This window comes from Ischnura elegans, chromosome 2 (assembly GCF_921293095.1).
Source record: "Ischnura elegans chromosome 2, ioIscEleg1.1, whole genome shotgun sequence".
Lineage (NCBI taxonomy): Eukaryota > Metazoa > Arthropoda > Insecta > Odonata > Coenagrionidae > Ischnura > Ischnura elegans.
The window spans coordinates 52,072,402-52,086,794 of NC_060247.1; the positions used below are offsets into that span (position 1 = coordinate 52,072,402).

The 14,393-nt window shown below is 37.1% G+C and overlaps 1 protein-coding gene across 1 annotated transcript in view; it reads right to left on the reverse strand.

Annotated features, from left to right (window-relative positions):
* The window catches only part of LOC124153730, a 230,085-nt gene that overhangs the window by 11,846 nt on the left and 203,846 nt on the right, over window positions 1–14,393 (reverse strand). Inside the window, exon 4 of the mRNA XM_046527065.1 lies at window positions 7,187–7,320. Coding sequence (XP_046383021.1) covers window positions 7,187–7,320 — 134 coding nt within the window. The remainder of the gene's footprint in view (window positions 1–7,186; window positions 7,321–14,393) is intronic.

The window sequence follows — 14,393 nt, forward strand, 5'->3', positions numbered from 1 at the left end:
TTAATCTTTATTTACTCCTCAAAGGTAATATTTTTTACCACGGGAAAAAAGAAATATATAGGTGGTTGAAAGAGATCTGTATATCTGTGGGGATTATGGATTAACCTCCCACAACTTTATAATCAGTTTACATATGAATTGATAGAGTTAGTCAATTCATTCATGAACGCTCATCTTTGCACCAGATTTGTAGGTTGCACTAAACTGGTTGGGCGGTCATTTCCCTTCTTTTATCTATGCTCTCGTGAATCAATCAATGGAAAACTTGGTCTCAATATTACCCATAACTTTGCATGAGTATACTGCGTTTACTTTCTGTATCATCACTCAAGACTTAGGTAAGCATTAATTTAGTTTGTAACGTTGTTTGGCACGCAAATATTAACTTAGAACTTGTAGAATATAAATTTTAAGAGCTTCCTATTATACTTCAGCTAAAAGAAGATTAATCTTTGGAGACGAACTATAAAAATACTATTTTTATGGTGAACTCATTTACTGAAATTAAATAACAAGCTTTTATTTCTCAATTTTGTGCATGAATTACGGTCTACAATCTTTTCATTTTTTGCTAGTCGAAACTTGATATTTTTAGATAGCTTCATTTTTTTTGCAGGTACAGATCCCAAAACATCCACTTAGCCCTGTCAATTCAAGGGTCTGACTAGAATTCACCAAAATATCACAAATCCTGATCAAAAAGGAGGCTTTCGGTAGAGTAAACAATTAATTACGACTTATGTGGGCATATTGCTTATAGTAGAATTCTGACGGATTTAGTAAGCTTTGAAGTTACCACAATTCGTTCATCTGTTTATTGGAATGATGCAAAAATTGTATAAGCCATACATTTGTGGCACTTGCTGCAGTTTTTTGCAGGGCCTCTAGTGTAAAATAAACTTAGCAAATACTATTGTGCTCCCATTAAGACTTCTCCTTTAGAAGTCACTTTTCGATTCCTAGGTAAATGATGAGGGATTCACAAAGAGTCTGACGCAAGAGTAGGTACGTGAAGATGTTTTACTTCCAAAAATGGGCTTTTCTCCTGATTAAATGGAAAATATATATCACAGCGGAAATGAACTCGGTTATTTAATTCTTTTCTCTTATCGAATTGCGTTTTGTATACAACTTTTCCTACAAGTCAAAAATTTGCTGTATCTTTAACGTATGCACTACTAACGAACAACATTAATCTTAAGCCGCAGAGCAATAATGATATTTTTTATGAAAAAGAATTTTTATGAAAGAAATTAATTCCTAAATACCATAGGGTGATACTTATTAAAAATGCAGAATAACGGGAGATTACAATCAAAAGGCTAAAAAAATCTAATCCCCTATTTAAACCGTATATAACTGAGAACATAATGCATGGAAATGTACACGGCAAGCTGATGCGGAAAAAGTAAGCTATTTCCCTAGACACATACACTGCTTGTCATTCCAATGTTCATTCGCATTTCAACTGAAATAATTAACGTGAAGTTCGTTAGGAACGTGTAATTCTTCCTTCCTCGTGGCCACAGCATTATTGCCTTTTAGCATGCGGATACATGAAAAATATTAGTGATTCCAGAACCTAAGGAAAATATTTCCATAATGTATAAGGTCGAGCACGACGTGGAAACAGGTAGCACATACTTGCGGTGGAAGATCTGAGCCCAGCGCTGTATTTACGTTACACACGTGAGCAAACAACCAAGCTGAGGAGCGACCCGGCAGGCTATACAGGAAATTATGGGATTTTGTAATGCAGAACGCGAAATGACGAGTAATAAGGGGAGGATGAATTTAACTTGAGCGACCCAACGAAATATCGAGTGGTTCCGAAGGTTGGAGCAAAGAGACTGCATGGAGAAGGCACAATTCCAACCCATGATAGAAGCCTGATTTCTGTTGCCATTTCGGTCTCATTTTAATTGTGCGAAAACTCTACAGAGGAAAAATCATTAATATTAATCAAATAACTGGCTAAAGCACTCGGCCGGAAATCGAGGGATCCGGGTTCGAATCCCGGTGAAGGCGAATGATTTTTCCGCTGTGGATTTTTCGCACAATTTGTGCCTTGCGGGTGACTCCGTAATAGTTATCACCGTGGCTAGTCCCGGTATACTTAAATAAGTCATTTTAATTGGTTTTCAAAAATGTCCGCGGCGCGGTGATGAGTGCCATGTGATCCACTTTTTTACCAATATTTTGCAGTATAGCCTTTGCAAGTGCGAGGAATAGCAGTGAAGAGTTATGAATTTGATAGATCACGTCAAAGTGTGTATAAATTTCGGTTGACATCCCTAATTATACCTTATTTCCCCGCGAAACTCGGATCAATTTGTCCGCCAGTGACACGAGTGGCGACCTTTGTAAACCCGTTTAAATGCGCGGCGGGTGGCAGCATATTTAGAGGCCGACTGAGGATCCTCTTTTGTAATATTCGTGGGTAGGAGGAGGATGAGTGAGCTGGTACTGGTCCTGAAGGCAAGCAGGCCAAGCGGCGTAAACAATTCGGGTATCGTAACCGCGGGCTCCACCCACACTCGCCCGACCGTTTGCCGTTTCCACACAAATTGCTTCCGCTCTTCCCTCTCCGGCCCAAAGAATGGTTTCCAATTTAGGCATTTAGCCCCTCGGGGTCGAGAAACGGCGGATGGCTCTTGTCTTGTTAAATGCACTTCTGGCCTCGAGCTCAACACAGAGGATCACCAGGTTCAAAGCTTCGTAAGTATGCTTCAGTGCCCATTCGCCGACGTGTTCTTAATGCATGAGGTGCAAGAACGTTACTTAGGTCTTAATATGGTTCTCAAATTGATTCATAATGATGCAGAAATACACTACAATGTTATTGCGTCGCTGCAGAGACAGAAAAGGAAGTCAATTTCTTTTATTAGGTTCAAATGAGAAGCCAATTAATTTCCACGAGCGCCACAAATTTTCAATTATAGTTAGAGGAGGATCATCAGTCGTGTGGTACAACTTCAGCAGAATAAATGGAAAATTTTCACTGCTAATCGCATGAATGATTTCCAAGGTTGAAATCTTCTGGACGGCTCTCGGGATAACTCCGTTGAATTTCGATTGAATACTACAAGCACAATACAATATTCCCTCGAATTTAGTAATAGTGAAAGCCAAGATTTCAAATGATATCGGTATTATCAAAGGATAAAAATTAATTAACTGCATGAGATGAGACTTCAGTGGTATCGAAGTACCGACGCATTCGAAGTACCCAAATTTACTTTTTGGAAATTATGCATTGTAACAATAAAGGCACTTTGTACTTTCTAAACTTATTTTAATACTCGGTAACCAGTTTCAACGTATTATACGTCATTCTCAAGCGCAATTGCAATCTATTATTTTACTGCCAACTTGCAGCTGCGCTAGAATATGACGTAGAATACGTCGAAACCGATTGCCGGGTATTAAAATAAGTGTGGAAAGTTCGAAGTGCCTTAATTATAACAATATAAAATTTGATTAATGTCCTTGAATTTAGTGTAACGTTAAATGTTCTAATTAATAAAATCCCTTCCATTATTTCTGCAGTATATAACATTATATATATCATCAGTTACTTGGAAGCATATTTCTTATAACGTGCATCAAAAATAATGCGTGATTTCGTCGGATTTTTGTCCTCCTTCATATTTTCTCAAATTTAAAAAAAATCAATTATAAATGACAAACTTGGTGAATATGTGGAAAATTAATAAAACTTGCATATCTATTTGATTTGAGGGTTCGAGCAGAGCATGCATGAGCTAACATTAGTTTCATTTATAGCAATATAAAACTTTAAAATTCCTTTGTTTAAATTTTTCGGCAATCGTAGTTTTTATGACAGACATGGCGGAGTAAAAAAAATAATATTGTGCATAGGAGAGCCCGAGATGACCATTATGAAGCAAAACCAGCAAAAATTCTTGCCAGGCGAAAAAAAAAATTAGTTTGGTGCACATTCAATGTGTACATCTACATCAAAGAACAAGTTTTACTCCGCTAAACCTCGTAATTAAATACTGCCTTGTAGATCTGGCTTCCTCTCTAGGCTTTTATATGATGATATTCCTACAGTTAAAAAAATATGGTAAAACTTGAATTCTATAATTTAATGAAACATACCTACTAAATATCTCAGCACATAAAATGCAGCCATTGTGACCTAAATACCTTACTTAATCTGGGAAATGCAAGCTTCCAGAAAATTTTAGCTGTCTATATAATTTTCAGCATACCATCGCAAGAAAAATGCGCTCCGTACAGGGAAGAATATGACGATTTGCTCACATTCCAAACCGAATCCTCGTTTTGCTTTGGACCCACGTTTATGACTCACTGCATGCAACCGCAGCGATAAGTTCCTATATATATGGGAAGCAGCGAGTGTTCCCAATAGTAAGGCCTGTCCGCAATTGTCCCACATGAAGTAAATGAAAAAGGAAAGAGAGGATCGTGGATAACAGGGGAACGAAGAAAATAGAAGTAAAAACTTCAAAACAATATGCTACCACATTAGTAATTAAGGCAAATAATACAGCAAATTATCAAATAATTAAAAAATAACTACGTAACCCGTGCAAAAACTTCGCACTTTCACAAATTTTATTTTTAGTATTTTTGCCTGCTTATGTTGCGATTCTTTCGATACTTTGTGACATTTGAGACTGAAATTGTATTTTATATCAGAAGCTGGTGATTCAATGTTCAAAATGATACCTCATTTATTACTGTAGGTGGAGTATTAACGGATAATATACGGAATGACAGAATAAGACCATTCTGTAATAATATATTTGATGCCTGAATAAGATTTAACCTCAGTGGTGATATGAAATTTGACCAATTTCCTTGAATGTAATGTAACGGTAAATGTTTAATGTAACGAGCTCCCATTGATTCATTTGCAATAAAACGCCTCACTGCAGGCTATTTTGCTCTAAATAATAGGAATCCCTTGGCTTTTTCTAATTAGAATAACAAAATAGTAACTTAGATATCTTCAGTTTCTTCATTTAAATATTTTTCTTATGACATGCTTCTAAAACAATCCCGGACGCAGCGTAAAGTTTCTATGTATATGGAGCAGCGAGTGTTCCCAATAGTGAGGTCTTTCCGCGAGTGTCCTACATGAAGGAAATGATAAGGGAAAGAGAGGATGGCGGTGGAAAGGGTAACAAAGGAAATGGAAGTGAGAAAGGGAGTTGGAGAAAGCTGGAAATTTTCCATCCGCGGACGTCCATGCAACGCGGAACTTTTTGAGTACATGAGTTTATTAGGCTCCCTTCCTGCCTCGGAATGCATGCCGAAGATGTCGGTGAATGAGAGATATTTCTGCATTTTTTCCGCGTGGTCGCAATGAGAGTTTGTGTGCGTGTATATTTCCCCCTCTCGCTCCGAGCCCGATTTTTATTTATTTTCTTGCATTTTCAGATATCCGCGCGGGGAATTCTCCGCCGCGAGCAATTCACTGATGGCCAATAGCTCTCGCTACTCCGTTCGCTTTTCCCTGAGACAATCTTCCCCTTGCCTCCCTTTCCAATCCGCTATCCTCATCATCTCTGCCTATGTCAGCCCAGGCCGTTTCGAGGGAGCGCGCGCTTGCACTCAGGAATCGGAGCAGAAATGCATCCGCAAGTGGGCTCATCCCGATTCACATGAACATTCGCCAGATAGGAGTAGGAGGAGACTAGAGGGAGGGTATCTATCGCATCACCACTCAACCCATAGGACCAGAGGCCGGCTAGCCGGTTGCCCGCGGGCCGCATGGGATCCCTGGATGTATTGTACCAGAGTAACATGGTACATGGTATTTGGAGGAGGCGACCGACAGCTGAGGTCATTTGCGCCATGAGGGAAGGGAATGGAAGGAAGGGTGGAGAGAAACCCGGCGTCGGCATTAGCCTGCTCTTAACGAAAGGCGCCAAGGGGACCACGGCTTAACGTCCCATCCGACGGACGGAGTGTTGCGCTTGAAATGTCCTCCACACAACACTCAAGCAGGGATCGGGCTGTCTTTGAAAATTATCTGCCACTGCCGGGATTTGAACCCGAGCCCGCCGAGTGGGAAGCCAACACTCTAGCCACCACACCAACCCGATCCCCACCAGAGTAACAATAAAGACTTTCATATTTTGGAAGGAAGGAGAGAAGTAAGGAAGCGTACCCACAAATTACCAGAGTAAATCGGTTGATATCAACACTATAACTCATATTATAAATTTATCTCGAACGAAATTGCAGATTGAACATTTATAGTAAATTATATTATTCTTTCCACGCATGTTTTTATTTAAATCTATCTAGATTTAAAATTAGGTATAAAATACCTATTAATTTTACACCGTCATTTAAGAGGGAATCACAGGCACCAAAATGCGAATGAATTCAAAATATGAAAAAATAATAGACTGTAGAAAAAATAGACCTTCCATCAATCCGTATTTTTGAGCTACTATCGGAACTAGATCATATCTCAGATTTTTCTTCAACGTGAGGTATACTTTTTTTCCTTTTCTGCTACATTTTCCTGGAAAACGTTTTTCTTGTAGCATACTTAGCAGCAGGTAGTATTACTTAAAATTGCGGTCCATTAACCCACCAATTTGGGTGATGGCGAAGGAAAATTTTGACCGCACGAGATGCATGAATATTTAGAAATTTTTTTAATATTCTGAGTGCCACTCCCCAAAAACATACATTAAATTTTTGATTAAAATACACTGTTCTTTCCCTACAGCACTATCAATTTATAACCGATTATCCATACTTGTTATAAAAGAATTAAAAAAATAAAACCTTTATTAAGGATCATTCGAATCGTTTGTACATTTATTATAAAATACTTATAATATATTATAAATGGTAAAATAATTACTAAATAACCAATTTATTGTGGGCAGGGATAAAAGAAAGGATACATGATTAGAGCTACTTTGAAAAATGAGTAATTCTCGTCAATCTATGCACGATGACAAGAAAAATTACGGCGAGAAGAATGCGTTTTCAAATAAATTAACTTCCACAAATAATTATTATTTTCATTGTATGAATAGAATTATATATAAGGGAATATTAATGACAGCCATTCTAATTATTGCAATTTTTAAAGAGCATAGAACATGATACATGAGAAAGAAACATAAATTCCTGGTCAAAACCGCTGGTGATCATAGTAATCACTCACCTGTCTTCCGTTGACGGACCACGTGAGATTGGCCGGGGGGTGGGACCTCTGCGCCGTGCAGTTAGCTCGGACCATTTCTCCGACTGCGTATGAAGATCTCTCAGCAGTAATGATTGGCTCACCGTCTGGAAAATCTGTAAGCACCGCACGGAAATTGAGTTGGAACCATGACTGGAATCAACGAAGGCCCAGTAGAAATGCTTTGAAATGGCACATCAGTCATCCTGAACAAATGTTTTCCTTGAGGAAGTAGATGTTAAAGAGAAAAATTACTAACTTCAACGACCAATGGCTATGAAACTGAATTTACAATGCCCAGGCAATAGAATTCATTATTGAGCTTTGGATGAACTTGTTAAATAAATCATCACGGTTAAATACTTTTCCATAACTAAATACGTTTCCTGAAGGCTGCTGCTCAAACCATGGTATCTCGCTGAGGGGAAAAAAACGAATTTATTCCTATTTTTTCACTTTATACTGCTGTAATAAATAAATTTAACTTTGCGAAACTGAAAATATTATGTAAACCTACCTGACAATTTAGTCATTTTTATGAGTCAGCCCATAAAAGGAAAATTTAAAACTAAATTCCGTATTTTATGGAAGTATTTTGTATAACTGATCATTATCAACTGCTTTTATCTTTAACGTGACGTCTTCGACATTGAATTTCCTTATGACAATATTTATTTTCATTCACATTTTTCTCATTGACTCTTTTGACAATCATCATAATGGCATGTAAGGAATAATGACACATTAGTTTTTCTTCAATAATTCTTCTTGAAACTAACCCTACTTCTAACACTTTCCGACAACAGATTTTTGTTTCCAAGGGCTCTGCAAAGCGCAATGTTCCCATAAAAGCTATTCACCAGAATCTATTCATGCTTCTCAGAAACAAAAACTACTCTTAAAAATACTCTTCATAAAAATTCCAAAGATTCATGATAATCTTTCATTTATCAGCCCTCTTAAGATTACTGACCATAAAAAGGATTTCAACTTTTGTTTGTAGATTCAATCTCAAAGACGGAATAAAATATTTCACTCAAGTGGATAAGTGTCACGTGTGGACAGTCACACCCCCTCCCTAGGTTGGCATCCACGCCTTTTCATTATATTTCAGTTTTAACTCTCTCCTCAACCCAGCATTTATCCAAGTCTGATCACTTGCATATATCCCTTACCAAAAGGTGCCGCCACATAATTGGGTTGTTTAGATATTTTTGTAGACCCTAAATTAAGCCGCGACCATAGGTGATAAATAACCCCTCCTGCTTTCATAAAAGGAAAAACATTGCGATTGAAAAGAACTCGTATGAATGAGGATAGATATCATTAATTCCATAAAGTTCTTCTATCTTGATTGAAAAAGTGGAAAGAAATTTCGCTCCCTCACGCACGCATTTCTTTCGAGATATACACTAGTACTACAAAGAAAAAATAAATAGGTTGATAGGTTAAGTGAGTCATTGGTTTCCATCGCAAAGCAAATCGTGAGCTCAATCACTATTTTTTTCGAGCGTATATCTCGAATTTGTTCTCAAAAATAATTGTTATCAAAGTGAAAGGTGTGCAGAGCGAAAGGATTCAGTGACAAAGAGCAAATAATAGATGAAGAGTGATATCCCGAAAAATAATACTCTGCAACATAAAATCTCATAATTCACGCCCTAAATTCTTTTTTTTTTTTTTCGCTGACAGTTCTTTTTGTTTCAAAATCAAAGCAAGGGGAGACAAAAACGCATAAGTAATACAGGTGTAAAATGAAAGTTGCTGTCACGGTAAGCTATCACGGTTTTTACGGAATGTCGGACTAATCTTCTGCCTTTCCGAGTACTGTACCACCCCCGTAAGGGTGAACGTGATAGATTATGCTTATACTGCAAACATTTAAATTTGGGTATTTAACTTAGCATAATAATTTTCTTCCTATATTCAGGAAGTATTGGGGGCTCATTCAAGAATCAAAATGCATAAGTACGTAATTCTGATAAAAAAACATTTATAGAGTATAAATACTGTCAGCGTTATAATTTTCCTTTCTCGATATACATCAATGTTATAATTGCATATTATTTCCATAACTAAGACATTTGACCCAGAGAAATCCCTCGTACGAATGATAAATTGAGTAATATCAATTTATTCTGAGCAATGAGAGAGGAATTCAAGACAACAGAAAATCAAATATTCAAGGCGTCTTTGCTAGCATGGTATCACTTAAATCCAGAGATATTCTTCATAGTTTTTGCTACATCTTACATGTAACTCTGTAAAATATTCCGAATATTGAAAAAGATAAGGATTGCGCTCACTCCAGACTAAGGAAAAGGCCTAAGACCGTCACGCATTTACGTATTCATTTCCCTGGGTCATGCATTTCAGGATTTCTTCCTCCTTACCAACTAAATCGAGCATGAAAACAAACGCAGATGATTTCAGCTTCAAAGATAAAACAAATGACAATTTAGTCAGTGGAAATGTGATATTTTTCCCACGGACCAGGAAATATTGGAGATTCCCTTAAGGCTTTCGCAATACCACCGAAATTTCTTTAAAATGCCTTTTCTTGACTACAAAAACTCTTGGTCTTCAGGTCTACAAAAGTACTTCGACTTTAGAATTCCCATGCTACCACCGGTAATCCCATGGAACGGAGTTCTCTTTATGAAGCCTGGGGTCAACTATTCATAACGCACAGCTCATCTTGTACGGCTTCATCTCCAGATACCACGTCTCTCATGCTATTAGTAATCCCTAAATTCCTAAGAGAAATAATTGGCAAAGAGAGATCCCTGCAAATGACACAGCTGTCATCAACAACCACCTCCATTTATTCTTACATTTTCTTATTACCTAAAATACGTGGATCAAAAAAGACGGCTAGGTTATTACCGCCTTTATTTGGTCTTCAAGAGGAAGTTAAACGAGGTTTACAGTTTTATGATGACATAAACACTTTCCGTCAGTAAAGGTAATTAAGTTACTCAGGTTCTATTCCGTGAGAATTGTAAAATAGGAAGGCTGATGAAAAACAGGGCGTCGTAGTCAGCCCGCTTCCTTGACAATACAATATGGAGCTCCACAGTGCATAATATATCCTCGACACCTAATCTTCTTGTTTGATTAACCCCAAATCAATCGGCAGTAAGTGAGGATGAGTCCCTAAAATAACTGGAATTACTGCAAAAAAATAATGTAGAGCATTCAGGGTTCGATTTCCTGGTTATGCCTATTATGTTATAATTATAAACAAAGTTTCAGCCAATGATCGATATGCTAGAAGAAAAACGAAAATCCCATATTCGGAGGAAAAAATGTGTTTAATTTGGGGATTAAGGTTAAAATGATACTAATTGCTTTCATAATTGCTGGTTTGAAGGAATTAAGAATTTAAAAAAATTCCTGCCTTCATGAATTCATTAAAAGCAATTATCCTTCCTTCATTATTTAGTTTCATTTTACGGCAAAAACGCATGATCCCGATTATATATCAGTCTCATCACTATATTAAGCCTCCTTGCCCCCAAATTTCACCCGCAACGCTCTCTGTATCCCCTTTCCCGCATATTTCCTTGAAGACCTAACTCCTTAACCCGAATCAGCTTCTCTCCATTGGCAGTGAGAGCATCATCAATCATTTTTTCCTTCATTTTTGTGATCAATAAGTATTAATCACCCTTTCGATTCTTCACCCGTCATTATCTATGAGCAGTTTTCCATACCAAACCAATCGATCTCGATTTATTCTAGTTTTTAAGCCCTATTCATAATGGCGGAATCAAAAGAAAAAGATAAAATAGCAGAAATATATATTATCACCACAGAATATTATATTTTACGCCCTAACTTGGCAAATACGTCCGAGGTGATTTTTGCACTCATGCAGTGGGTTAATGCTTTTACCTCAAAAAATAATACGATATCTCTTGATGATATACTTCTCTTTCTCTTAAAATACATCATACAATTTAATATAAATGCATAAAATAGGAAATAACTTTTCACCCTCTGCTATCGCATGCAACGTCTTCACCTATTTTTCCCACGTTGGCTTCCCAGCAACGAATAGAGAATATTAATAATATCCTCGTTAAGTACAGACCACGTAAACGATATCTAAAAAATAACCTGCCAACAAAATAATATTTTTCGTGAAAACATTAGGAATTGTGTACGACTTCAGATATTTCCAGATACTGTAAAATGTATGGTCTTAAACCGTAACCATTGCTTAATAAAAAATACGAAATACACAATACATAATGGATTCAAAACCATAAAAAATGTTCAAATACCGTGCACGCTAATATTGGATAATCGCATTTATACGGATTTTTCCCTCGTGTTATTTAAGGCTGGCTTAGAATAAGAAGACCACACTACAGGCTTTAATCAAGACGGTCTCTGTTTTGAAAATTTATACACGTATCGATTAATAGGATTGCTACTGAGCTAAAAATTTGCCAAAAAATTTAGATCAAATAAATTACATTTTCTTCTCCAAATATCTACAAATGCGTGGCACAAAGTCCATAGAAATTTTAAGCAAGGAAAGAGGATATTTTGCTTTTTCCAACGGAATCTCACGTCCTTAAAGGGAACCACAATAAAAAACTATACCGACTTATATAACGAAAAAACGTGAGTAAAATAACTTTATGTACTTCTGTTGAAGTCTTTATGTTCTTATGCGTCAATTAAATCGAGACACCAAACTACACCGCTGCTCTTTGACTTAGCTGATGGATACAGTTAAAAGTGTGCATGCATCTCAGGTCATTGGAGTTTTCACTATTTTATTTATTTATTCATCTTCAGCATCCCGAAAGCAGCTCATTTTGGGCCTTTTATTACGAGGATAATAACGTGTAAATACGACTATCAAGCACAAACATCCTCTGGGTGGGGACAATCTACCTAGGAAAGACTCGAACCCGAGACCTTCGGTTTGGCAGTAGAGGACTTTACCCCGCCGTCACCGAGGCCGGCAATGAATTTTTCAAAGGCAAGTATGAATTTTGCGTGAGGATGATTTACTGAATATTCCTGATTGTGCATCATATAGTGAGTATACAGATTTTGAAACTCAAGAGGAGCAAGGTTGTCCTACTGAACCCTGTCCACGTCTCTATCCTCTTTAAATTTCTCACTATACCCCATCCCTCTTCTTGTTATCGTCTTTCCACCAGATGCGAACCTCGGCTGAATGTAGATGATGCTATCCAACCCCATAGGGCGTCTTATTTTCCACTTTTGCATGTATTACCCCCTCCATTCTTCCTCTTCTCCAATGCTCTTAGCATCTCGTGCCCTGAAAAACACCCTTTGTCCGTTCCAATAAGCCTCAGTAAAAAAAATGTGCCATATGGATTTCTTGCCGCAAAGATGATAGGTAGGCAAACAGCTTTTCTGTAGATTTTCTATTTACTCTCAACTCAGGTTACATATGAAACCTTTTTTACCTTACTCTTTCCTAATCCTTAATATTTCCTCCATTTTTTCTTTCCTTACTCAACCTCAACTTATACGTTTTTCCACAAAGGAAACTTCCTTATAGACGATGTGACTCTATGGCCTTGCTACATACTTGCACGTACTTGTATGTAGCAAGGCCATAGTACTTCTCAATCTGCATATGAGATTGAGAAGATAAGTTTCAAAGTGGAAGAATAAGGTGTAAGAATTTTTATATTTTTTTCACTGATTGATTCTCAGTTTTGAGTTCGTTCACCTTCGGTGAAAGGGAGTAGCAGTTTTTCCGAGGAGATAACTATGGCCGTACTCCGTGGAAGCTGATTTAGTCACTTCCAGCTAGAACTTAAATGAAAACAGTACAAATGAGAGTTATCTCAACTAAATCTTTAGGAAATTGAAAAGTGCATTTTTTTAACTTTCAACCCCAGATCCCATAAATAACCTTTTGGCCGGACCTTGGGTTAGCCATGGGTCTTAAATGCTTTGCCCTTAACTTGAGCTTAGAGATATTTTCGATCTACCTTGAAGCACGTGAACCATAATAAGATATTGATTAAAAGTTCTTAGGCCGGCAAGTGCTTATAATATGCCCGTTCATATTCTTTATCTAATGGCTGAAACATTTTAACATATTCAATACTGACTGATAAATCTTAGCAAGCATAATCTTCTGAATTGAAAATCATTTGAAATTTTCCACAATTTTGAACTTTAATTCGAGACCTAGCCTTAGATGTTACTACATCAGCTTCAAGGTACAACATTGTACCTAATCCGAAACATTTTGTACTTGAAGATGATTTAGTAACATCGAAACCTATGTTGGGAATAAAAGTTGAGAATCGTGGAAAATTGCATGAGTTTCTTTCAATATGAAAATATTCCACTCCATCACGCTTAATTCTTCTGATTTTACTAATCTTCGGAGTTCGATCAGCCGGATAACCACACCCTGCATATCTATTTCTTCCTGAGCGGCACGTCAGACGCTAAGAAATGGCTGGAAGATTGTCTTCTCACTTTGTGCAGAAGTTGTTTTTTATGGATAGAAAAAATGTGCCATAGATTTTTACTTGGTTTTCTCTGATAGGTTCTCAGCTTCAAGTTCGTAGAACCTCGGGGAAAGGCAACCGATGTTCCAAGGCCGAAGAGTAACACATGATCGTCACTCTTAAAAGCTGTTTTATATATATACGACAAACAATAAAAGTAACATCGCTTACTTCTTATTTTAATCTTATACTAGCTGACCCGACAGACTTCGTCCTGTCAAAAAAATTTGTAATGTGGCAGTGTTTTGTTCCTACCTTTTTTTATATTCTTTGCAAAAAATTATCCTGAACAGAACCGTCACCCTGGTAATAATTCGGTGTGAATTAAAAATAATTAAATAAAACACTATAAGCATTTAAAAGTAAGTAATTTTAATCATGTAAATCATAATTATTAAAAAAAATCAGTTCTATTTTCATTGTAGTGCTTTGTGATAAACGATGTTTTACATTACGATTACCTGGCGCATAGACAAACAAATCTGATGGTTTTCCAATACGGGAACAGGCAACATACAATTGACCATGTGAGAAACATGGGTTTTCCAAATTAATACCACAAACACTTCATGATTGCCCCTGGGACTTGTTTATGGTCATAGCAAAAGCAAGCCGCACTGGAAACTGTAGTCGTTTAAACTCAAATGGCACATCAGTCGGAATCATTG